General features: G+C 36.8%; 1 protein-coding gene across 1 annotated transcript in view; it reads left to right on the top strand.

The window, feature by feature from the left end:
- LOC150037834 (uncharacterized) overlaps positions 1–25,572 on the top strand; it is a 47,641-nt gene extending 22,069 nt beyond the window's left edge. The window contains exons 10-21 of the mRNA XM_090311042.1: positions 207–318; positions 408–494; positions 598–736; positions 1,158–1,254; positions 1,331–1,390; positions 1,491–1,600; positions 2,928–3,032; positions 14,158–14,231; positions 20,307–20,382; positions 21,264–21,500; positions 25,354–25,425; positions 25,510–25,572. Coding sequence (XP_090167168.1) covers positions 207–318; positions 408–494; positions 598–736; positions 1,158–1,254; positions 1,331–1,390; positions 1,491–1,600; positions 2,928–3,032; positions 14,158–14,231; positions 20,307–20,382; positions 21,264–21,500; positions 25,354–25,425; positions 25,510–25,572 — 1,232 coding nt within the window. The remainder of the gene's footprint in view (positions 1–206; positions 319–407; positions 495–597; positions 737–1,157; positions 1,255–1,330; positions 1,391–1,490; positions 1,601–2,927; positions 3,033–14,157; positions 14,232–20,306; positions 20,383–21,263; positions 21,501–25,353; positions 25,426–25,509) is intronic.
- Positions 25,573–25,606: the final 34 nt, after the last annotated feature.

Here is a 25,606-nt window from a genome sequence, read left to right as displayed (position 1 = left end):
TGGAGTTTGTTATGGATGAATTTTTAGAACTTAAAGGACACGGTTGTACAACCTATAGACCAAATCCATTTCAGCTCTTATACATGCTATTACAACGGTAGCAGTGGAAATTTTTCGTCTCTCGGCTTCTTCCGCGTTTTATAGTAATACTTTACATCATGAATCTAATAGTTTCTGTTGTAGTAAGAAAGTTGTTTAATGATCAGATAATGGGCAGATGCATGAAAATCATCTATTACAGCTCCTTTTGGGGATAATACAGTGGATTGATCCTCCGGATTCTGTTTCGAAAGCGATTGAAAATGGAAAATGTGAAAGGTTAACTTGCACTCTTGATTTCATGACGATCCTTCTGTTCGATACTTAGTCTCTTTTTCTCATGTGCAATATCTTTTTCTTGGGTTAAGTGAAATGCTTGATGGTTGTCGTGCATTGCTATCCATTGCAACCGTAACAACGCCCTTTGTGTTTGACCAACTACTTAAATCAATCAGGTCAGTAAAAGAACGTAACTTGTGATTCAGTAACACATTGATAGTCTTTTTAATTTATATGGTTGGTCATATTTGATTGGATTCTTTTCCATTGATATTCCAGGCCATTTGGCACCCTTCAACTGTTATCTAGTTTAATGGGTGAAGTTGTAAAGGTTCTTATGACCCATAACAGTGATGAGGAGACGTGGAGTTGGCAGGCCCGTGATATTTTACTTGATTCCTGGACTGCCCTCCTCATAGTATGTAGCAATTAATATTTAATAAATTATCTTGTAATTGTATTAAGTTTGAACTAGTCAATCTTCATTACCAAGAACAATGTATTTATGCTGCCTTGATTCTTCTTCCATTTTTCTTCCAAACACTAGGGCACGTCATTCTAAAAATATCTTTAGATTGTCTTGTCCTAGTTTTTAGAGGACTGTGTCCTGTTCTGTCTATCTTATGCCTCTCAGGTAGTGGCTTTAATACTAAAAGGTTTTGTTGACTATTAGTCCAGAAACACTATTGCTTGCGCTTGGTTGAAGATAAATTGCAGTATTTAATTGGACGAATACTTATCTGTACATTTTAAATATTTCTATCATTATATGATTTTGGAACTAATGATTGCAATTAGTAGTCTAAAATTTAGATTTCTTTTCCCCTTGCTCGCTTCAGCCATTAGAGAGGTGTGGTCAGAGTTCATTGCTTCCACATGAAGGTATCAGCGCTGCAGCTAACCTGTTTGCTTTAATCGTCAAATCAGAGCTAAAAGGTGGTTAGGGCTTCCTTCTATATTTGAGAAATCCTTTCTTAATTTATATTATTAGCTAATGGTGATATGGTTGCAGCTGCATCTGTCTCAGCTGATGACAATATCGAGTCTGAATATTTTCAAGCTTCTGTTTCTGGTGAGAAAGAATTATAATAAACTAGTTTTCAGAACAATTATTATAATTGCCAACGTACCTGCTACAGTTTGTCATTATTTGCATTTTCTTGCTTCTACAGCCATGGATGAAAGATTAAGTGCTTATGCTCTAATTGCGAGGGCAGCAATAAATCTCACAGTTCCCTTCCTCATAGGATTGTTTTCAGAGCATCTCTCTAAGCTTAATCAGGTTCCCCTTTCCATGCACTAAGGATACCTTTGCGGAACATTCTATGGTGTTAACTGCTTGAATAATGGGGGTTTGCCGTTTGGTTTCAATATTTTAAAGGTGAAAAAAAAGGATTAGACCTTGCTGGATTCAGAGTTAACCTGATTTGTAGTTCGAGTTCATCAATCATTTGACCCATCTAGCTCAAGGGAAACAATCATCCCAAGCATGAGAGTCAGCAACTGATAAAGTCTAAGTAAACTATTTAATATCTATTAGACGAAGTACAATGACCATTCAAAAGTTTCTTATCCTTAGGAATACAATGGTTAACTACTTGACGTGTATGTGTGTGTATATTTTTTTTCTAAAAGAAAAACCTTTGATTAAATTAGCCACGTCTTCAAGATGTAATGGTGAAACCCCCAAAATGTAACTAGGTGATAGAAAGTGTCTCAAGTGTGAGAGTTAGGAACTGATCAAGCTTATTAGCTCTTGATGCCTACAAGAAGAAATGAAATGGCTATTTGGAAGATGCTTGTTTCCAAGATTTTAGTTTTAAATCAACCTGGCTAAGCTGTTCATGTTTTTATTAATCAACTTTTTATTTGAAGAAATGAAATGTCAGGTGCTACTTGGATGCATGTGTGCAGTATCTTCATTTAAACTAACAAAGTCAAGAATGCTCTCCTGATCTGACATATTTATGTCGCTCATGAAAAGAATAAGAATATTTCAAATGGGGTGACATTGTACCAATGGATATATATTTTTGATACCCCCAAAGTTTCAAGTTGTATTCACGTAAGAAAAGGAGAAAGCAAGGGTCAGGAATTGTAAATACTAGAGGGCTGTTTGTGGGGTTAATACTAGTGTTGTGATTTTGTGGGGATTAGCTTCGGGTAGTTGTATGTTGTTTGTATATGGTTGTTATAAGACTTATTAAGTGGGATTAGCTTTGGGTAGTTGTATGTTGTTTGTATAGGGTTGTGAGAAGGTTTATTAAGGCCGTGAGGTTGAGGGGGAAGGCATTGTTAGCTCTGTTGAGCATTCTGGAGAGGGGGGAGCTCTCGAAACTCCCTTGGCTTTGCCAAATCAGTAAATATATAATTCGAGACTTATCAATTTCCAGGGAGCTTGTTCTATTCTCAATGTGAACCATTCACTTGAAAGCCTTTATGTGATTCTAGTTCTATTAATTAATACCCATCAATATTCAGCATCTAGGTATCCTCCACGTCTGTACATTAAGCCTTGTTTCATAACTATCTTTTTTGGTTTCTTTTAGTATTTTTACTGTCTCCACATAATGTGAAGATTTATATATTTCTGTCCATGGTGTCTGTAGGGAAGGGGCATCAATGATCCAACTGAAACACTGGAAGAAATTTACTCTCTTCTGTTAATAATTGGGCACGTGCTTGCTGATGAAGTGGAGGGGGAAACACCGTTGGTAAGCCTATTTTTGGACAAAAGTAGTTAGTTGTATGGTTTCTCATTGCTTTGATTTACTTAGAAAGTTTCTGTATTTACCATAGAACCCGTGTTGTATACATTTTTGCAGTTCCCTATCTTTTGAGATGTTCAGCTTGAGTATTGAAGAAAGGAATATTCACTTTTCAATTTTTAGAATTTGTTCGTCAACATATGGTTGTTCTCGTTCCTGTTATTGGTCTTTGACAAATTATAGGATTGGTTCTTTAGGTTAAAGTTGTGATAACTATAGGAATTCCGTTTCCATTAATTTTTATGCAACATTTTATTCAATTATATCATCACTAATCAACGAAAAAATTGAAGGCTTTGAGAATTAGCGTGAAATTATTTTCTTATGTTTTGCTCATTTCTTGGAAGGGTACTGTTGTAAGAGAAAATGTTGTTTCCTTATTCTTAATTTAATACTTGCATTTGCTATGCGATTGAATAATGGTAGAAGCCTTGCTTATAAATATGCATGATATGAATAATGGTTCAGGAACCAAGGAAAGAATAATGATTTTTCCTCTCTTATCCTTCCTCCTTTTTCTCACCCCTTTTTGTTAACCTTCCTCTAATTGACATTTGGCTTAAAGTCCTCCTATCTGTAGTTATCCTTAGTGAGTATGGAAGTTAAAGTTGCTGCATTCACGATGCTTATTTTTGTATTTGAATAGATGAGAATGATCTTTTAAACGGAAGATTTTCCTTTCTTCCTCAATTATCATCTTTGCAATGGTTTGAAGCTGGCTTGATGGAGACGTGCTCTTTTGAAAGAAGATGAGAAATGATTGTGAGGTCGTATATATAAGAAAGGTAGTTTTTTTTGGGAGATGATCAGAGATTCCATCTTGGCTTTTGATAGGATTAAGTCTCAGGATCATTTCAAAGAGATGAAGCTGAATGGTTCTCTATTGAAATGAAGGGTTCCAAGGTGGCTGAGAGAAGTTTTGAAGGTGTCGAATCTGGATTCCAAATCTGGGCCTGGAGTGTTACATAATGATGTTTTGGTTATTAATAAGAATTATCTTCTCTCTCCAGAAGATAGTGGGCCATTAATTCATCTTCTCTCTCCTTCAATCATTAAAAACGATGGTTTTTTTTGGACATCTAATCGAAGCTAAATGTTCCTCCCTCTCCTCAATTAATTAATAGAAATCAACCTTTTTTAGTATTTGCATCATCCTCTTTGGAAGGAAAAGAGCCAGTTCACTCTATCTATCCTGGAGAAGCATTATTCTCGAAGAGGTGCTTTAGAAGTTAATTTTGATCTTACTGAAGAAGGTTGTACTCGTGTAAGTCCCAACTTGAGTTTCGTCAAAGCCTAATCTTAACTCTTCAAAGATTCGTTCGTCTTCAAAGAACTCCTCAATTAAAGATGATTCAGATGATGATTCATTTGATGTTCACATTTTGCTTTTGAATTCAAAGGAAAAGTTTTCTGATGAAAATCATAGAGAAGCTTTTGCACACTTGTTTCAAAGGTCTAATGAGGGAAAGGATGATGAAAATCATAGAGAAGCTTTTGCACACTTGGTTGGGTCAGTATTCCTATCCACCGCCTGCTTGCTTCACCTGTCACTTTGTCTCGACATCTTTACCTAAATAATAGTACACATATTAGGGACTCATACCACTGGGACTGGGACCTGGACATATGCATGAACTCTCTCTCATTCCCAATACCTTATGCTCTGATACCAACTTGTCACACCCCTCCCAGTCTACCCTCTAAAACCGAAAGGAGATATAACGGTAGCAGTTACTGACCTACTTGCCAGCACTTACTACCTAACTTAAGTAAAACCTGCTTAAAAACCTTGATATGCAAAATACGACTTAGCAGTAAAATAACCATGACTTTAACCAGCAAGCAACTTAAATACAATTCAGAAACAACGAAACATATGTCCAACAAAACAACACAAGAACGAAACATGGGTCCTAAAATAAAATCCACAAGTCCCCAACTTCTCTCGAACATGTGTACATCAAAACAAGCTTAACCTAAGCTTCCTCCTTCCTAATCGAACTTTGAGTGGCAAACAACAATGGGTTCAACTGCGAGGAATCTGACCGCTACCTGGGAAAAAGGAAAACATTTGAAAACAGTGAGTTGGTTGCCCAGTGAGTGACTCATAGAAAAACAGTTCGTCTCAAGCCTTTCAAACATATATTATTTTAAACATATAAATATGCTGGAAATAATCTCAAGCAACTTACGTAGTATCATACATTAATCATAACATCATAATCGAATATACTATTAAACCTTAGTTGAGAACGAGCGTTCATAACTCAAGCTCTCAACGTCCATTCATGGTCGTGAGACCCATACTTCGGTCCCATTATAATGACTGTGGCTAGGAAACCCATACTTCAGCCTTTCATACAGAACTACCTATGTGCACTTGGAGTATACTAAGTACCGTCCACATTTAGGTACTTCCTCGGATACCTTCTATACTTTCGGCATTCAGTTTATTAGAATCGTAATATTCATAGAAGGTTTGAGCACAATAAGTTTTAGGAATAGCACTTACCTAGCTTTCACCATAAGAGCATTATCACAATTCAACACACATGCTTCACAATTTATAAACCTTTAGTTTTGCAATACTTAAGCATTCAATCTTGACATGTGCTAGAATTAGTAAAACTTATTTAAATAGCTTAAAACATCATGCTTAAGGAAATGCCATGAAATCTTTAAAATCATAAGTATAGACTTTAGTTGCTTGGAAAACCCATAAACCTTAGCATGAAATTCATTTGGAATGCATGCTCCTTTTATATATTTTTTTTTGAAGACATTTAGTCACTCACGGGTGTTTAGGCTTGTTTTTCCTAGGCTTGGTAGGCTTCCCCAATGGACGTCGCTCCTATACATAAGAATAAGAATTTTAGTTACTGCTTTGGTCTCCCTTTTGAGACTACTCTTTTTAAATCAAGCTTACACTTAGCAAGAAATTGCTTGTTCGTCCACAAATTCCAGATTCAACAACTCGAAAACCAGAACTCATTTTAAGAAAATTCCTTTTTCAAACATGCTTAGAATCTTGTTAACAATGTTACCTCCAAATTTCAGTGTAAAACTCCTTGTGGTTTGACCTGGGCCTTTAAATCTTTTCGATGGCCCTAAACCGCAACTCCCTGCTTAATCAAAGATCCTAGGTTTAACTTCCAAAATATGCAACTCAAACCCCAGACCTTATCTTGCAAAAGTTCCTTCTACAAACTTGCTTGAAATGGTGATTTACCTTAATGGGAAGAACTCGATCCTCGATGGAAGAAGAGTCATTCCTTGATGGAATTTTGATGGTTCTCTACTGAATACTTGATGGGAAGAACTTGATGCTCGATGCGATACTCGGTGCTCAATGGCTTGCTCAATACACGATCCTTTCTCGATCGATCATACTCAACTCTCAACCTTTCCTCGATCGTTCAGACTCGATGCTTGACCTTTCCTCGATCGCTTATACTCGACACTCGACCCTTCCTCGATTGCAAATACTCGATGCTCGGCAGCATCTACTTAATGCTTGCCTTATGCTTACTCAATACTCAGCCACCACTCATCAAGACTAACACTTAGCCATAATTTCTTTTTGCAAGACTAGTTTAATAAGTATCTGAGAGCCAAGTTTCCCATACTTAGACATTTTCCTTCTTCAAAACTTATCCTTTACCCAAATCGCACAATTCCAATCTAAATTGAATATTTAACCCCAGTACTTTACTAAACTCAATCAATAAATGTTGAAAATAGGGTTATTAACCTAGGGGCGTTTATGTAATTGTGTAGACCCCTAGAGTTTTCTACTGTCTATTTATACAGTGTGTCCCTGTGTATTCAGTGTATCAGATTTAAAAGAATAAGAAAGAGTCTTTATATCATGGTTTTTCTCCCTATACTAGGGTTTCCACGTAATCTTGTTCTTCTCTTCCTTATTCTTTATTTTTAACATGGTATTAGAGCAAGATGACGAAACTCTAGCCGTTATGGAAGAGAATCAACCCCAATCTTCTTCTGCTGATGGGTCTTCGAGTTTTGACATGAAAACGGCTATCTGAGCAACTGTAAAAGAGTGTTTTCAGGCTGCCCTACCGGAGTTACTTTCTGCTATCCAGTTGCAGTCATCGGAGAGTTGCCCACATCAGATCGTGCCAATTGGGATTCTCCACGTAGAAACGAACCGAACTTGGGAGTCACAGGTGGATCGTTCGGTCGCAATAGGAGTTGGCCGAGAAGAGCAGATGAACAATGATCTGGGAAGAATCGACCAACAGGTGGAGTGTCCGGTCGCGATCGGTGCTGGCCGCAAAGAACAGACGACTTACGACTTGGGGAGAGTCGACCACGATCTGGGTAGAATCGGCAACCTTGGACTTGAAGAACAAGCTCATCGGTCCGATCTGAGCAGAATCGGTACCGGTCTAGAGCAAACTGGGTCGTTCCGGGTTGAACAAGGGCAGATCTGGTCATTCCAGGTTGAATAAGGGCAGACCCGCGATGGGCAGAACCGACCCTTCAACATCTGCTCTGATCCGGTGGGTTTTGCACCGGCCAACCCTTCCACGACAAGGCCTTCGCTGCTGCAAGGAATGACTTCGGGGGCGGTGAACGAGCTGGATATCTTGAACAGCCCAGCCGACTAGCACCGTTTCTAGCCGCTTGTAGTTCAACCCGTTACCCAGACGATGTGAGACAACGGTTGGCTTACCTACAACAACAGATTTCTGATTTGGATACAATGTTCGGTGCAAATCCTCAACCGGTTTATTCATAAAATCGGGTAAACTCGTTACCTATTGTGCCTAATGTTTCCTACTTATCTAGTTCGATGGGTAATTCTGTAGGATTTATCGTAGGGGAAAAATTAAATGGCCAGAATTATTTCTCATGGTCCCAATCAATTCGAATGGCCTTGGAAGGGCGTCACAAGTTTGGATATTTGATAGGGGAAATTCCAAAGCCAGCCCCAGGTGATCCACAAGAACGAATTTGGAAAGGAGAAGATTCATTGTTACGTTCTGTTTTGGTAAATAGTATGGAACCCCAGATAGGAAGACCATTGCTATATGCTGCAACTGCCAAGGATATCTGGGAGGCAGTGCAAGATCTATACTCTAAAAGACAGAATGCCTCTCGGCTATATACACTCCACAAACAGGTCCATGAATGCAAACAAGGATCCATGGATGTTACTTTTTATTTTAACAAACTATTAATGCTGTGGCAGGAGATGGACTTGTGTAGAGAGATTGTCTGGAACTGTCTACAGGATGGGGCCCAATACTTGAAGATTGAGGAGGCAAATCATGTTTATGTGTTCTTGGCTGGATTAAACTCTAAATTTGATGGTGTCCATAGTCGGATATTGGACCAGCGCCCTACTCCTTCACTCAGAGAAGTCTGCTCTGAAATACGGCTGGAAGAGGATCGGTCGTGTGCCATGAATAATCCCATTTCTACTACTGACGCAGCCGCCTTCGTCGCCAAGTCGTCCGGTGCTGATGGTGATAAAAAACCCCCACCTGTTTGTGAACATTGTAAGAAGCTTTGGCATACAAAGGACACCAGTGTTGGAAATTACACGAAAAGCCCCTAAACAGCAGGCGACGACAGTCTCATGACAAATCTAATACTAGTCGTGCCCTGGTAAGTGACTCAGTAGATGAACAAACTTAGAAGCAATCTTCTGGTGACAGTAAGCACAACTTGAGTACGGTTGGGATGTGTGCGATTGCACAGTCAGGTAATTTCCCTTCTTTTGGCCTGATTAGTATAAATGGTAAAAAACCATGGATTGTGGATTCAGGGGCCACCGATCATCTTACGAGTTTCTCAGAGTTATTTATGTCATATAACCCAAGTGTTGGTAATGAGCGTATTCGAATTGCAGACGGGTCTTTTGCCCTTGTTGCGGGAAAAGGCAATATCTCTCCGTTTAATGGTTTAATTCTACGTGATACCTTACATGTGCCTAAAATATCGTATAATTTGTTATCTGTCAATAAAATAACAAGAGATTTGAAGTGTAAGGCGATTTTCTCACCAGATTCCGTTTTGTTTCAGGATCTGAAATCGGGGATGACGATTGGCACTACCCGGCACGATAAGGGACTATACTTCCTTTCTAACGAAGCTTCCTCTAGGAATGATCACCAACTGGGTTTATGTCTTTAAATTTCTCTGTTTCTGAACATGATGTTATGTTATGGCATTTCCGCTTAGGACATCCGAATTTTCAATATATGAAGTATTTATTTGCTCATTTATTTCGCAATGTTAGTACTTCTTCTTTTATTGTGATGTGTGTATTCGTGCCAAGCAACATCGTGTTTCTTTCCGTTCTTAGCCTTACAAACCCTCGAGTCCATTTTCTCTTGTTCATAGTGATGTATGGGGTCCCTCACCGGTTACTACTTCCACTGGAAAACGATGGTTTGTCACATTTATAGATGATCACACCCGCCTCACCTGGATTTTCCTTCTTACTGACAAATCTGAAGTATCCTTTGTTTTCCAATAGTTTTATACAACTGTCGAAACTCAATTTAAAACAAAGATTGGGATTTTAAGAAGTGATAATGGGCAAGAATGTTTTAATACCTCCTTCAACGATTTCCTTGTTTCTAAGGGTATTGTCCACCAGAGCTCGTGTGCTTACACTCTGCAACAAAATGGAGTAGCTGAGTGTAAAAACGGCATCTGGTTGAAGTAGCCCGGTCTCTTATGTTATCTGCTACTCTTTCGTCATACCTCTGGGGAGATGCAGTTCTCACTGCTGCCCACCTCATTAATCGGATGCCCTCTCGTATCCTTAATCTTCCTACTCCTTTAGAATTGTTTAAAGTGTCCTTTCCAACTACTCGATTGATCTCTGATGTTTCTCTTCAGGTTTTTGGTTGTGTTGCTTTTGTTCACTCCCATGGTCCAAACCGCACGAAATTTACTCCTCGTGCTCAGAAGTGTGTCTTTGTTGGATATCCACTCCATCAACGTGGATATAAGTGCTATCACCCGTCGTCTCGGAAATACTATGTCTCCATGGATGTCACCTTTCTTGAGGATCAGTCGTTTTTTCCTGTTAGTCATCTTCAGGGGGAGAACATAAATGAAGAGACTAACTAGTCATCTTATGCTATTCCTTTAGAGTCAGCATCCATTCAAACCTTGTCTAACCCTAGTTCTGAGCATGATAGTCTGGTGCTTCCTACCAATCAAGTTCCTTGGAAAACTTACTACTGGAAGAATCTCAGGAAGGAAGCAGTGTCACCTGTTGAACCAGAACTGCTGGCTCCAGTGTAGGAGTCAGACCCGCCACCAGGTCCAGGTACGTATATTCCTGAAATTAATGATGTTGATATATGTATGGAGATTGATGAAGGCAGGCAAGACAAGGGAGAAGGTAGCAGTAATACTAAAAGAGTGACAGAAGGGGAAACTGCAGAGGATGAAATGATTGAAACTGCAAAGGATGAAGTCGATCATGGTGAGGAGCCTGGAGAGGTGAAAGAACGTGATGCATCACTTGATCTTCCTATAGCTCTGAGGAAAGGTACTCGTTCATGTACTAAATACCCTATGCATAGTTACATGACATATAGTAATCTGGCATTCGAGTTCAAAGCATTCACTACTAGTTTGGACACTGAGGTGGTTCTAGATGACATAAGTGTTGCAATGAAAAAACCAGAATAGCGGTCTGTTGTTATGGAAGAAATAAGAGCTCTTGAAAAGAATAGAACCTGGGAACCGGTGACTTTGCCTAAAGGGCACAAGACAATTGGATGTAAATGGGTGTTTACTATAAAGTACAAGTCAGATGGGACGATTGACCGGTACAAGTCTAGACTCGTTGCAAGAGGCTTTACTCAAACCTATGGAGTAGATTATTTCGAAACTTTTTCACCTGTGGCTAAACTTAACACGATCCGAGTGCTCTTGTCAGTTGTTGTGAATAAAGATTGACCTCTACACCAACTTGATGTTAAAAATGCATTTTTGAATGGGGAACTTGAGGAGGAAGTCTATAAGTCCCCCTCCCGGGTTCGAGAGTTAATTAAAAAAAAAGGTGTGTAGATTGAGGAAGTCACTATATGGATTAAAACAGTCTCCAAGGGCCTGGTTTGACAGGTTCACAACTTTTGTGAAAGCACAGGGGTATGTTCTGATCACACTCTTTTTATAAAAAGATCAACATCAAGGAAGATAACTGTTCTTATTGTCTACGTTGATGACATTGTTTATCTGGAGATGATGATGTAGAGGTCAAGAGGCTAAAAACAGAGATGGCCAGAGAGTTTGAAATTAAAGACCTCGGGAAGCTAAGATACTTTCTGGGAATGGAAGTGGCTCACTCAAAAGAAGGTATATCAGTTTCTCAACGAAAATATACTCTGGACTTGCTAAAAGAAACAGGTATGACTGGGTGTAAACCTGTTGACACACCAGTAGAATACAATGCGAAACTCGGTGATAAAAATGATAGAATTCCTGTTAATAAAGAAAGGTATCAGCGATTAGTCGGGAAGTTTATATACTTGTCTCACACAAGACCTGATATTTCTTATGCAGTAAGTGCTGTGAGTCAGTTTATGCAAGCTCCTTGTGAGGATCATATGACAGCAGTTGAACATATTCTTCGGTATCTAAAAGGAACTCCTGGTAAAGGCCTAATGTTCAGGAAAACTGATAAACGATCTGTTGAAGCCTACACTGATTCTGACTGGGCAGGGTCTGTTGTTGATAGAAAATCGATGTCTGGGTATTGTATGTTTGTTTGGGGAAATCTAGTCACCTAGAGAAGTAAGAAACAAGGAGTTGTTGCTAGAAGTAGTGCTGAGGCTAAGTATCGGGCCATGAGTCTAGGGATTTGTGAAGAAATCTGGTTGAAGAAAGTATTATCAGATCTCCAGCAAGATAATGAACTTCCGATGAAATTTTTTTGTGATAATAAAGCTGCCATCAATATTGCAAACAACCCAGTTCAACATGACAGAACTAAACACGTGGAGATAGACAGACACTACATTAAGGAGAGGTTGGACAGTGGAAACATATGCATCCCTTATATTCCTTCAAACCAACAAGTTGTTGATGTACTTACAAAAGGGTTACTGAGACAAAATTTTAATTATTGTGTAAGCAAATTGGGCCTTGTCGATATTTATGCTCGAACTTGAGGGGGAGTGTTGAAAATAGGGTTATTAACTTAGGGGCGTTTATGTAATTGTGTAGACCCTTAAGGTTTTCTACTATCTATTTATACAGTGTGTCTCTGTGTATTCAGTGTATCAGATTTAAAAGAATAAAAGTCTTTATATCGTGGTTTTTCTCCCTGTACTAGGGTTTTCACGTAATCTTCTTGTTCTTCTCTTCCCTATTCTTTATTTTTAACAATAAACATAATTAAAAAGGGAAAGTAAGGTTCAGGTTTTACAGTTGCATACATCTTTTCCAAACCTTTATGCTTTGTCTCTTGCAAAAGAAGCTATAGTCATTAATTTGTGGAATAGGACGAATGGTGGGTGGAATCTCCGTTTTCGGAGACATCTTAATGATTTGGAAACTGAAGAATGGGCAACACTCTCTTAAACAATCACCACCTATCAGCCCCTCCAAACAGAAGACAAATGGTTATGGAAGTTGAGGTATGTCAGCAATGGGTTATCTTCTACAGGTTCATTCAATGGAATTTGGTCCGACCACTATTCCAAAAAGATTAAATTCTTCCTTTGGGAGCTATCACACAGGGCAGTCCTCATACACGGCAAGCTTCAACGCCGTAACCCTTCACTTGCGTTGTCTCCCAGCCGTTGCTTTCTTTGCAAAAAGGACAATGAATAAGTCATTTATTCATGTTCTGTGCTTTTTCAATGGCCTTTTGGAACCACATTCTTCTTGCTTTGGAAACCAACCATTTCCTTTCCCTTGTTCTTGATGGGAAGAAAAGGTCTTCTATGGAAACATATTGTTAGAGCATTCCTTTGGTCGGTCTGGCTCGAACGGAACAACCGCCTCTTCAACAACAAATCTCAACATTTCGACCTCTTTTTTAACATTGCTATCTTGGTGTAAATTATCCAAGCATTTCAATTGTTATAGTTAACTCTTTTGACCAATTGGAGATGTCTTTTGTAACTCCTTTGGTTGTGGGGTTTCTTTCCCCTCTCTTTTGTAATTTCATTCATCAATGAAATTTCTCTTATTAAAAAAAAAAACAAAAGAAAAGAAAAAGGGAAAACTTTGACCCACGTTTCATCAAATCCCCTTGGAGTCTCAAGGAAATTGGATGGTCTTTGTGGAGTCGTTTGGTAAATCAAGAGGCCTTTTAATTGGATAGTCCTTTGTTAACTTTCTTTATTCTTAAAGTGTATGTTTGACTCGTTACAAGAAGATTTGTTGGGTAACCAATGGCCATGCTCCGAATTCACATGGAAAGAAGTTTCTTGTGGCCTGATTTGATGTCTCTGTCAATTTATTGTGTTGAATTTTGGTGCATTGGAGTTGTTTTTTATTTTACTTGTTGGGTTAGAAAGTGTTCTCCAATTAGTAACTGATGTCTTTGTCAGATCATTAGAATTCTGATTGTTTACGGAGTTCTTTATCCAGTAAATGAGTGGCTTTTCATCAAGATCGTTGAAGTTGGAGCTTAGATCCTTCTAAAAAATTTACTTTTCAAGCATTTGGTTTCTTTTGTATCTTTGGATAACTGATAAGCTTGTTTATAAGGACTTGTGGAAATCCAAATACCCTAGACGAGTAAGTATTCTCATAGGGATTATGCTTTATGGGTCATCGAACTGCTCCTCCATCCTTCAAAAGAAGGTTCCCTCTCATTGCTTTTCACCTACTACTTGTTCTCTTTGCTTGGCCAATAACGAAAGCCTTCAACCTCTTTTTTGAGTGCTATTTTTTATTGTATTTGCCTGTACTAGTTGTAGTTGCTTTTATTTTGCTTTATTTTTGTTTTATTGTATCATGAGCACTAATCTCTTTCTATTTTATCAATAGAAAGTCTTGTTTCATTTAAAAAAATATGAATAATGGTTCCTTGAAGATTAACTTGCTTATGCTATGTTAAACCTAGGTTCCAAATGCTATACAGTCCCAGTTTACTGATGTGATGGAAGCGGATAAACATCCTGTTGTTGCACTATCAAGGTAATATTTTTTCTATTGTTGGAAAGATCTATTAATATTATTATTATTATTATATGCCCATATATTCTTTCACTTTTCTCATTGAAAGCTTGGTTTCGTATAAAAAACCATTATTTTAATCTTGTGATGGAAGTTTACTATTTTTTTCAATATACCTATTTGCGACCTGTTTATTTATTTATTTATTTTTGGTGGTATTTAGCTGAAGTTTGATGTAAGAAGAATAGGAGTTAATTAGTTAATTAGGTAATATCCTAGGTTAATTCCCTTTTTACCCATACTTATAATAAAACTCTACAAATAGGAACATTCCGCTCTTGTATGAAACACATTTTCATTTTAATAAAAAATTCTCAATCTTGGTTCTTGGAGGATTACTTTTTGAGGCTACTTAGGCTACATCAATTTGGTATCAGAGCAGCCGTCTGGGCTAAGCTGACTGCCGCCAGTGGAAGATCAGGAAACTCTTGGTGATGCCAATCACAAGAGGGAGCTTTGTGAGTTGTGCTCGTTGCCAAACAACACACATCTAATTGGGGGAACCCTTAAAATTCCAAGAAAGAAAGAAGAAACCAAAGATTTTTTAAGATTTTGCAAGAATGAACTATTACAGATCAAAGAAGCCGTCCAAGAAAAAAAACCTGGTTGGTATAGGCAAGAAAATCAATTTTACTTCAAAAACCAATGCTGGAATTCTGACTCAAGTGATTCAGAAGAAGAATTCTAACATACTAATTTTGCCCATACTCGATTTTCTTAAAGAACCTATCATTATCCACATTGGAAATTTGGTTCTAGTGATTTTCGTAACTTCGATGGTGTTTCTAAGGTAGTTTGGGACATATTAAGAAGGTGACAATATTGGAAAAGGGTTCAACAATCCAATCAAACCCATTTTCCAAAATATCGACGTAAAGATTGAGAGTCAGATGAATTAAAGAATCATCAAGAATCATCAAGAATCATCAAGAATAGATGTTTACGGCTCCCAAGAAAAACGTTCAAGACATGAAATTATTCTTTTGGTTATGAAACACAATCAAAAAAGGTTGATTCAAGAAAATCAATGGATGAGTTCTATACACTAAGAGATTGAAACGTATCCAAGAATCCAACAAAAGACTACTTTGATCCTGTAGCATTGGAGGAAATAAAGAAAACAACATAAGAAGTCCAATATTCATTAGGAAAAATGACTCAATATTTGCAAGAGTTCAAGAACAAATTGATTTCATATACAGTAGAAAAAACAAAGGAATCGTGATTGGAAAATTTCAAATAGAAAATCTTGAAGATAAATTTGAGAAAAATCTTGTTGAGACCCATGTAACTGATGGAGGTGATTTGGCAAAAATCACGGGAACGAAGTACAAGATAAAAAAGAAGAATTTAAAAATGTTAATTTGGAAGTAGTCTCGAGTGAAGAAGAAAAATCCAACGAAGAAGATGGCAAAGAGGTATCGAACATCGAAACCTAAATGTCAAGGTGGAAATAAAAAAAAAATTAACCAAGAACGACTCACTGGTTGCGTTGGAAATCGTTTAGCACAATGTCAAAAAACTTGAAGCAAAAGTTGTGTGATTCTTGAAAGGTTCTCTTTGGAAATTAATTCTTTTGTGATTGATTGGTCCTATGATTACAATTTTGAATGAGCGGAAACTTCTTTTCTGGGTTTATGGCCGATGGAGAAGTTTATATTTTGGTGGCAATATTGGATTTTTTGTCTCGGATTTATTTCTTTAATCGGAATAATTTTGTTCAAAATGTAGGAGGTTGGTTTGGCCATATACCATTGAATGAGTTCATTTTACTTCTTGATTGTTTCATTTTTTCTTTTTAACTCGAGGACGATTTTTCTTTTGGGAGGGTAGAATGATATAAGAAAAATAGGGGTTAATTGGGTAATTTGGCAATATTCTTGGTTAATTCCCTTTTTATCCCCCACTTGTAATAAAACTTTATATATAGGAATATTCCCCTCTTGTATGAAACACATTATCATTTTAATAAAAGATCCACAATCTTGGTTCTTGGAGGATTATTCCTTTAGGCTACTTAGGTTACATTAAAGTTCTTCCAGGAAAACCATAAAAAAATATTTTTTGGGTGGAATGACTTGTTATGTAAATTCATAGAAAGATTGATTTTTACGTGGTTTCAAAGAACGAAATGTTTGTAGAGAGGGTGGTTAGGAGTGAGGAGCGAAGATTTTTAGTAAAATTTCCGGGGTGGGACTTTTGGAAAGTGCAACCCTCTCGAAAGACTATGTTATATAGTAACTTCTTGGATATTGCAATATAATTCGATCTTTTAGTGTTCGTTGTATTTTTTGTTGTTCTTGTAAAGTGGTAATCTAACAAAACATAGAAAAGTTGGAGGAGAAAGGAGCCTATTGAGGTTTTTGGTCTGGTTGGTTTTTTAGTAAGACTTTTATTTTGTATCTTGTAGTTTAAGCATTAGTTTCTTTTCACAACTTTGATGAAAAGAGTGTTTCCATTTCAAGAAATTGACCTGTATGGAATTATCAGATGGTGGTCTTGGGATGGGAAATCTGGAAAACAGAAACTTGGCATTGCTTTTTAAATGGAATTGGCGGTTTATGAAGGAGCCTGATGCATTTTGGTGCAAAATTGGACAAAGTATACATGGTGTTGATACCTATCATTGGCATACAACTGGAAAATTTGGATCGAGTATGCAGACCATGAATTAATATTTCAAAAATCTCGAACAATTTCAATAAATATGCAGCTTACCTTTTGGGAAATGGCCTGATGATTTCTTTCTGGAGTGATCCTTGGTGCATGGATCGACCTTTCAAGGTAACATTTCCTCTTATTTTTTGGGTTGCCTCCACCCCAAATGATAATGTGCTCACTGGGATACAACCACCGACATAGAATTTACTCTTCCGTCAACCTCTAAAAGAATAGATTTCAGAATTCCAGCAGCTGTTAAGCAATTTGGAAGGGAAAACATTATCCGAATTGGTGAAGACTAAAGAGTCTTGGAGAAATCTTGGAAGAATCTTGGAGCTGAAGCTTTTATTCATTGATTAAAATGAGTGACCCTTTAAATAGGTCCAAAGGGAAAGGACCTATACACACCTAATTAACTAACTAACCTAACCTCCTTTAAATAGACCCAAAGGAGAAGGGTTTTGTCACACCTATTCTAAAATTAAAACTGAATTTAAAAAGAGAATACAATCTGTCATTTTACAAGAAATATCCAAAATACCCTTTTTTACAAAAAAAAAATGTCCAAAATACCTTTAATATCCCTATATCAACTCGGGCCCCTTTGAATTAAAACTCGTCCTCGAGTTTTAAGTTGAAAGCTTTAACTCATTGAGGTTGGATAAGGGAAGATGTCTACAACATTGAAAGTATTAAAGAGGGGTAAAATTGGTTGTAAAGGAGTCTCATGATTAGCTGGCAAGAATAATTTTTTCATCAATTTCAACATTTTTGGCCAACTAGTGATAAGTTTTTTACCATATAAACGTCGATTGCCCTGAATTTGATCCCACCATGCTGATGCGCCACTTTTAAGTTTCAAAGAAACAAGTTTTACCTTCTGTTCTGGGGTGGTTCCCGAAGAAATTTTCCACGCTTTTCATCCAATCCAAAAAGATTTCGATATTCATCTTGCCATTATATGTGAGTATGTCAATATTCATTCTAAAGTCATTTTCTTGCCTCCAATTTGGTTGTCCATGCCAATCTTGATAATAATCTTGATCTCTATACCCTTATGCTTGTGCAAAAGGAATTTCTGGTTGAAAAAGTGGGTTATTCCCATGAGGTGGATGCATCATTCTTGCTTGGTAATGTGGTTGGGGACTAGCCAAGTCTTCATCCTCGGATGAATCAGAATTCAACCCCAACAAATTTGGTGGCACAGGTCTAAAAGGTGGGTAAACCAGCAGATGTTGATGATTATGAACAGGATTTGGCAGTTGCACTCCTCTATCTTCCAATCTTTGATGTACTCTTGCTGGGTCTTGAATTCTTGGAGGAATTTCTTGGACTCTCCTAGGAAAATCTTGGTTTCTTTGAAGTAATTGAGGCTAGTTTTCAGGCCTTTGTTGAACTTCTTGTAGATCTTGATTGTTTCCACTAGCTTGGAGTCCTACCGGTGCTTCTTGATGAAAACCAACCATTCTTCCCACGTCCAAAGTCAGTTTTCAATTGCTTTTTGCAAACCCGCCATTGAACTTTGCATAGCACTCATATGATCCCTGATGCTGTTGATAGTAGTTTATAGATTGCCTAATGTTCGGTTGGTGATTTGAGGAGAAGTGGAAAAAGATACTTCAGCATCATTAGGAGAGAGGGGGAGAATAGTGGGGAGTTTACCGAGCCCTTTACTCGCCATGAGGTCCCTTCACGAGGTCGCTCTGATACCAAATGGTGAAGACTAAAGAGTCTTGGAGAAATCTTGGAAGAATCTTGGAGTTGAAATTTTTATTCATTGATTAAAATGAGTGATAAGTTCCCTTTAAATAGACCCAAAGAGAAAGGGCTTGTACACATCTAGTTAACTAACTAACCTAACCTCCTTTAAATAGACCGAAAGGAGAAGGGTTTTGTCACACCTATTCTAAAATTAAAACTGAATTTAAAAAGAGAATACATTGTCATTTTACAAGAAATATCCAAAATACCCTTTTTACAAGAAATGCCCAAAATACCCTTAATATCCCTACATCACCAATCCCCTGATTCTAGAATTTGGTCTTTGGAATCATCATGCAAGTTCACTGCTAAGTCACTTTCCAAGCATTTAATTGCTTCATCTTATATGAATAAGGGCTTTTTTGGGCTTTATGGAAGTCTAAGAGCCCCAAAAGAATTAGCATTCTGGTATGGATCATGATCTTCGACACCTTCAACCATGAAGCCACGTTATAACATAAGCAGAAAAGTTATTATTTATTTCCTTCCATTTGCCCACTTTGCTTAACATCCAGTGAAAGGACCTACAACATTTATTTTTTCAATGCCCATTCTCATTTTTAGCGTGTCTTGGGTTTTTTCATTCTTTTTGAGGTAATGTTTCGCAATTGCTGAGTGGTCCCTCAATTCCATGCAAAACCCAAGTTTTATGATCAAATGGTATTCAAGCTATATTGTCAGAACTTTAGTTCGAACGGAATGAAAGAGTCTTTCATGACAAACTCATTGATTGGTCAGAGGGTTTTGCTCCAGCACGGCTTCTAGCATCTTCATAGAGTTCACAATCCAAGTTCTTTGTTGATTACTCTACACAAGACATATGCCTCAAGTGGAGTGCCTTTATTTCTAACACTTAATTATATTGCTTATATTTTAAGTCTTTGTGATGTTTTGTCAATGACTTATATGTTCCATTTTGAGGTTATTTTGTAATAGGAAATGATGAAGATGCTAAGATTGTGTCAACCTAGTTGAGATAATCTGGTGCATCTACTGATCGGAGTTCTCTTGAGTTGTATGACTCTTTGTTTCCTTGTAATTTGAGCACTTGTTTCTTTTCATTATATCAATGAAAAGTTCAAAAAAAAAAAAATTGACCTATACGGAAATATAGGGAGAGAGAATGTAAAGGAGGGAAGAAAGAATTATAGTTGGGGTAGTGGTAAAGTACGAGGTGTAAAACTTTTCAAAAGAAATTTTTTTCTCCAATTAGAAATCTTTGTTGTAATCACCTATTAGTGGAGGTTTCCTTATTTCATTCAACATTGAAATGTTTTTTATACGAGAAAACAAAAATAAAATTTTGAAGCACACGATGGACATGTTATATTTACCGTTTTTTTCTTGTGAGGTTATAATTTTTATAATTTAATGTTGGTGGACTGGATCGATAATTAGTTTAGATTCTTCGTTCGTAATCTTATCCTTACTTAGGTTGTTATTATCTTCTTATACGTTCATCAATAAGGGTTCATTTTCTTTTTCTAGTTCAACATTGTAACAATGTGAGGTTTTAGGATTGATGCATGATGCATTAACTATTTGAGCACTAAGATTGGCAACAACAACACTGTTCTTATAAAATGATACTAATGCTTTTGTCTTCGAGTACAGCTTAATTATTAGGTTTTGTGAGCAATGTTTGGATCTACAAACAAGGGCATCAATTTTCAGCCCACGACTTATGGAGGTAGAGTTTATTGCTTTTGCTATAATGGGTCTTCACTCTATTTCTCTTCATTTTTTTAGTTGGTTTTTTTGACACTCAACACAATTGATGGTGTTGGGTAGAAGTACAATAAAACCAAGCCATAAAACCACTCTAAACTTCCACTTAGAAATACTAAAATAAGAAAAGGTGTAAAAAGAAAACCATCAAAAGGACGAAAAAATACCACCCTAAAATGTTTGTTCAAAGATCTACAAATATGCATATGATGGTGTTAAAGATAGCAGAGTTTGCCTATGTGAGATGTGAGTATATTATTTGGAAAAAGATTCATTGATAAACTGATATGTAGAATGAGATAAGAACTTAATAAACGCAAGTCTGCGTATAACCTCTCTACCACTGGTACAAGGTGTTTGACATAGAATGATTACAAAAATTAGAATATAAAGAACTCCAAGATGTAAAATATATCTATTTGTCTCCTTGAATTGGGTTGAAGAAATTTACAACCCAAGATGATACAAATTATCTAGATTATGGTCCAAAGCTCTAGCCGAGGAAGTTATCATTGATACGAAATTACAGGAAAAAAATGAAGGAAATCCAAACCTCTAGCGAAGGAAGTTACAAAAACCTTTTCCGCACAGAAAAATATAGGCTGCAACGTTTGTAAAGAGCATAAAATTTACACCATGCGAACCCAATCATAAGATTATGGTCTAGAAGACTATCTATCTAGACTTAATATTGAAGAGTTTGTTTACTGTTACTTTTTCTATCATAAGAAATCAAAAAGAGGCCCTCACAAGCTTATAGTTAAACAGAATAATTGTTGTTTCTGCTTCTAATAGTTTTTATGCTGTATCAGTTTGTTTATTTAAGCCAATGTTTTGGTGCAGTCAGTTGTATGGTTTCTATCAAGATGGTCATCAACATATTTACTTCACCCTGAAGAAATCATCACTACTAACTGCAATTATGGTAAAGAACGTGATAATGAGTTCCAGCCACATCATACCAAGAAAGTCATTTACAGCTTTTTTGGAGAACGCGGCCAAGGAATTCCTATACTTGATATTATTATTCGCATATCAGCAACTTCACTTTTGTCTTATCCTGGGGAAAAAGGCTTGCATGTATGGGTTTCCTCTTCAATTTCAATGCTGCTTCAATTAGATTGAACCATCATTAGTGATAATCGTTATGTGCAATTATTTATTATTGGTTTTACAAGACAATACTTCTCATTGCTATACAAACGTACAACCCTAAATATAAATGGAGAGAATTTTGCCAAATAAGGCAACACACTAGCGGTAACTAGGAGAGGACAGGATAGAATATAACATGAAAGTAAATAGTACTTAAAGAGAAAATAACTTTCCAAAAATATAAGAAGAGAACTTTCCTATATTCTTGTAAATATCACCTCTCGAGTCCTGAGGAGCTTTTCAAAGTAAATTTTTATTACATTCTTGCTTGCCATCAAACCAAGTTCAGAATCCCTGTCCCAAGCATGAATTCCTTAATATGATTAACGGTGGTTTATGAGTCGAACTAGGGAAGCTTAAAATTCTGAATTAGTGTTGTTTCGGTAACATCTGTGGAAGGCAATGCTCTTCAGTGGTGAGCAGAAATGAAGACATGTATAACAACATCAATTTGATAATATTTAACTTTAAAGTCTAAAGACAAACTATCATTATCAGCAACTACAAAAGATCGTGAGCAGACCTTAAACCATGTAAATACCTAAATATGTATACCAAGAAATATGTGGAAGGCCATGCTCTTCAGCCGTGAGTTTGTGAAAAAGATTTAAAGTGGACCAGAAACTTTTCTATTTCTTTCCAGCAAAAGAAACTGTAAAACTATCTCAGAATCAACATTTGTCAAGGAACCTGACCCCGTCTCCTGAAAAGGAGGCTCAAAATGACCTCTGACATTTATTAAACTACTCAACTTCTGAACAATGGCTAACTGAAATCCCGAAAAGGCTCAAACTTTGGTGGAAAAAGGACATGACCAGAGTAAACACTATTTGCTGTTGTAGATATGGTCACCACTTGATAAGAAATGAAGAAATCGTACTGAATATTGATCATATGAATGAAAGATTGAAAGCAAGGTATAGGAAATCAAGCTAATTATGCAATTGTAAAGTAAAGAATTAATTTAGATTATTTCCTTATATCTTATAATTTTATTCTTTCCTTGTAGGCTACATTAGCTTAATTTCAGCACACTAATCCTCTTGTATATATCGAATCTTTCTCAATCCCTGAAGGAATAAGAGAAAATATCTTTTTCTATACCTAGCTTCATGGTATCAAAGCCAAGGTTCTGACCTAACCAACCGTCTTCTAGATCAATTTCACTGTCGACCAATTTTTTCGCCAACTCTACTACTGTTCAGATCAGTCTGAAATTGGTCCGTTCATATCGTTCAGTCCGATTCATGCCATTCGCATCACAGATCATAGCCAAACCGTTCGCATCACAGTCGTGCATCACCTATCATTGCCGCTTTTCATCCTCAGCATCCATGTTTATCCTCACACAAAGTCGCCATCCCTGCAAGGTTGAAGCCCTCACCGTAGCAGCCTTCGTGCGACCCTCATCCTCTAGATCTGGGCCGATTCCTTCGCTCTAGATCTGTACTTCAACTCCAGCGCTGCCACCGATTTTAAACTCATAAAGTTGTTTTTTCTCCCTCTTGTTTCAATGACAAGGGAAGAACTTCAAATTACCAGCATCACCGAGAACAAAAATACTTAAATAACATGTCACAAATTCAAAGGAACATGGGTTCTTATAGATTTGACCCAAGTAAACGCACAGTTGGATGTAAATGGATTTTTTCAACCAAACATAAACCGAATGGCAGTATCAAGAGATTCAAAGCTCGTCTTGTGGCCAAATGATTCACCCAAGCTTATGGGATTGACTATCAAGAAACCTTTGCTCCAGTCGCCAAGTTAAATACTATTCGGGTACTTCTTTCTGTTACTGCCAATTTAGATTGCCCATTATTTCAACTTGATGTAAAGAATGCATTTTTAAATGGTGATCTAGTAGAGGAAGTGTACATAAATATACTCCCGGGATTTGAGGACAAATATACTAGTGGAAAGATATGTAAACTCAAGAAGTCTCTTTATGGACTGAAACAGTCACCTCGAGCCTGGTTTGAAAATTTTACCACTGTGTTGTAACAAGATGGCTATACTCAGTGTCAATCTGATCATACTCTATTCATCAAACATTTCTCCCAAGTAAGATCATCGTGTTAATAGTATATGTTGATATAATTCTTACAGGAAATGTTTCCAATAAGATAACTCGACTGAAGCAACTTCTATCAAAAACATTTGAGATCAAAGACTTGGGATATTTAAGGTACTTCCTAGGGATGGAGGTAACAAGATCAAGCAAAGGAATTTCTATCACTCAACGAAAATACACTTTAGACCTCTTAAAAGAGACTGGAATGAGTGGTTGCAAACTAGCTGATACACCTATGGATACAAATTCGAAACTTGGAGTTAATCCCAAAGATGAATCAGTTGATCGATCCATGCATAATATCATGAAAAATGGATACAAATTTGTGGCTGCTACTTAGTATCGGCAATAGGTCTGAAAAAGTATCTCAAAATCTCAAATTGAGATATTTGTACCCTGTCGAAGTAAGGAACCATGGCAATCCCCAATCCTTTGCTTGCTGTGCAGTGACAGTACCAATATCCACTAATCGTTGTTTCCAGATACGGTTGCCGGTTGACATCTCTTCTAATTCGTCGATACGAGAAGCAAATTGTTGTGTGTATCAACGACCGGTGGGAAAATTGATATACTTGACTCACACCCGACTAGATATTAGCTTTTCAGTTAGCGTCGTAAGTCAATTTGTAAACAAACCTTCTAAGAAACATTATGGAAGCTGTGTACAGAATATTGCAATATCTCAAATGTGATCCTGGAAAAGACCTTATGTTCAGAAAAACCATGACTAGATCACTAGAATTTTACATTGATGCAGATTAGGCTGGATCCCGTATTGATCCTAAGTCAATGTCAGGATATTGCTCCTACGTATGGGGAAACTTAGTAACCTAGAGCAGCAAGAAACAAGTTGTGGCTCAAAGTAATGCTGAAGCTGAATTTCGATCATTAACCTATGGAATTTGTGAAGGAATTTTCCTAAGACGCTTTCTCACTGTACTTCGAATTAAGACTTCTATAGAAGTACTATGCGATAATCAATCTACCATAGCCATTGCAAGAAATCCAATACATCATGATAGAATAAAGCATATCGAGATAGATCGTCATTTTATCAAGGAAAAGATTGAGACAAATACTATCTACTTGAGATATGGGCTGTCCCAACAAGTCGCCGACATATTAACTAAGGCTTTGCATCAAACAAACTTTGGTGGACTAATTTCCAAGCTTGGAATAACTAGCATATACTATTCAGCTTGAGGGGGAGTATAGGAAATCAAGCTAAATGCAGGAAGTCAAGCTAATTATGCAATTGTAAATTAGAGAACTAATTTAGATTATTTCCTTATATCTTGTAATTTTAATTTTTCTAAGCTAATTATGCAATTGTAAATTAGAGAACTAATTTAGATTATTTCCTTATATCTTGTAATTTTAATTTTTCCTTACAAGTGTAGATTAGCTCAATTTCAGCACACTAATTGATAATCCTCTTGTATGTATATATTGAATCTTTCTCGATCACTCAAGGAATAAGAGAAAATATCTTTTTCTGTACCTAGCTTCAACTGGCATGGCATTTTCAATTCTAATTGTTTTTCTTAATTGACCATGTTGTGGAGTTACTTTCTGTTGATCATTCGTTCATTTATTTTGTAAAAGGGCAAAGGGGCTAGAATAAACTTTAGTTTTTAAAAATGGCTATTGTTTGTGTTTAATGTTTAGAACATTTATTGTGTAATAATTTTTGGAATTTAACAGGCACTTACATGTAACCAACTACTTCGTGCACTTGTTCGTCAGAAACATATTTGCAAGCATCTTGTTGCACTGGTGAGTTAGTCTGATGTCAAATAATTATATATCTAATTTTATGGTGGTTTTTCATATACATGAAAATATTCATTTCTTTGCTAGTTTGGAAATTCCTGTCATGGTCTTAATAATTCTTGCGAGTGCATTATTGTTTCTGATGCTTGAATAAATAAATGGGAGATTTTCAGAAATAAAAAAA

The sequence above is a fragment of the Benincasa hispida genome, chromosome 2, assembly GCF_027475165.1.
Source record: "Benincasa hispida cultivar pf3 chromosome 2, pf3_genome.v1.1, whole genome shotgun sequence".
Lineage (NCBI taxonomy): Eukaryota > Viridiplantae > Streptophyta > Magnoliopsida > Cucurbitales > Cucurbitaceae > Benincasa > Benincasa hispida.
Note: the sequence above shows the minus strand (reverse complement) of the source record. Positions and strands in the feature narration are given on the sequence as shown.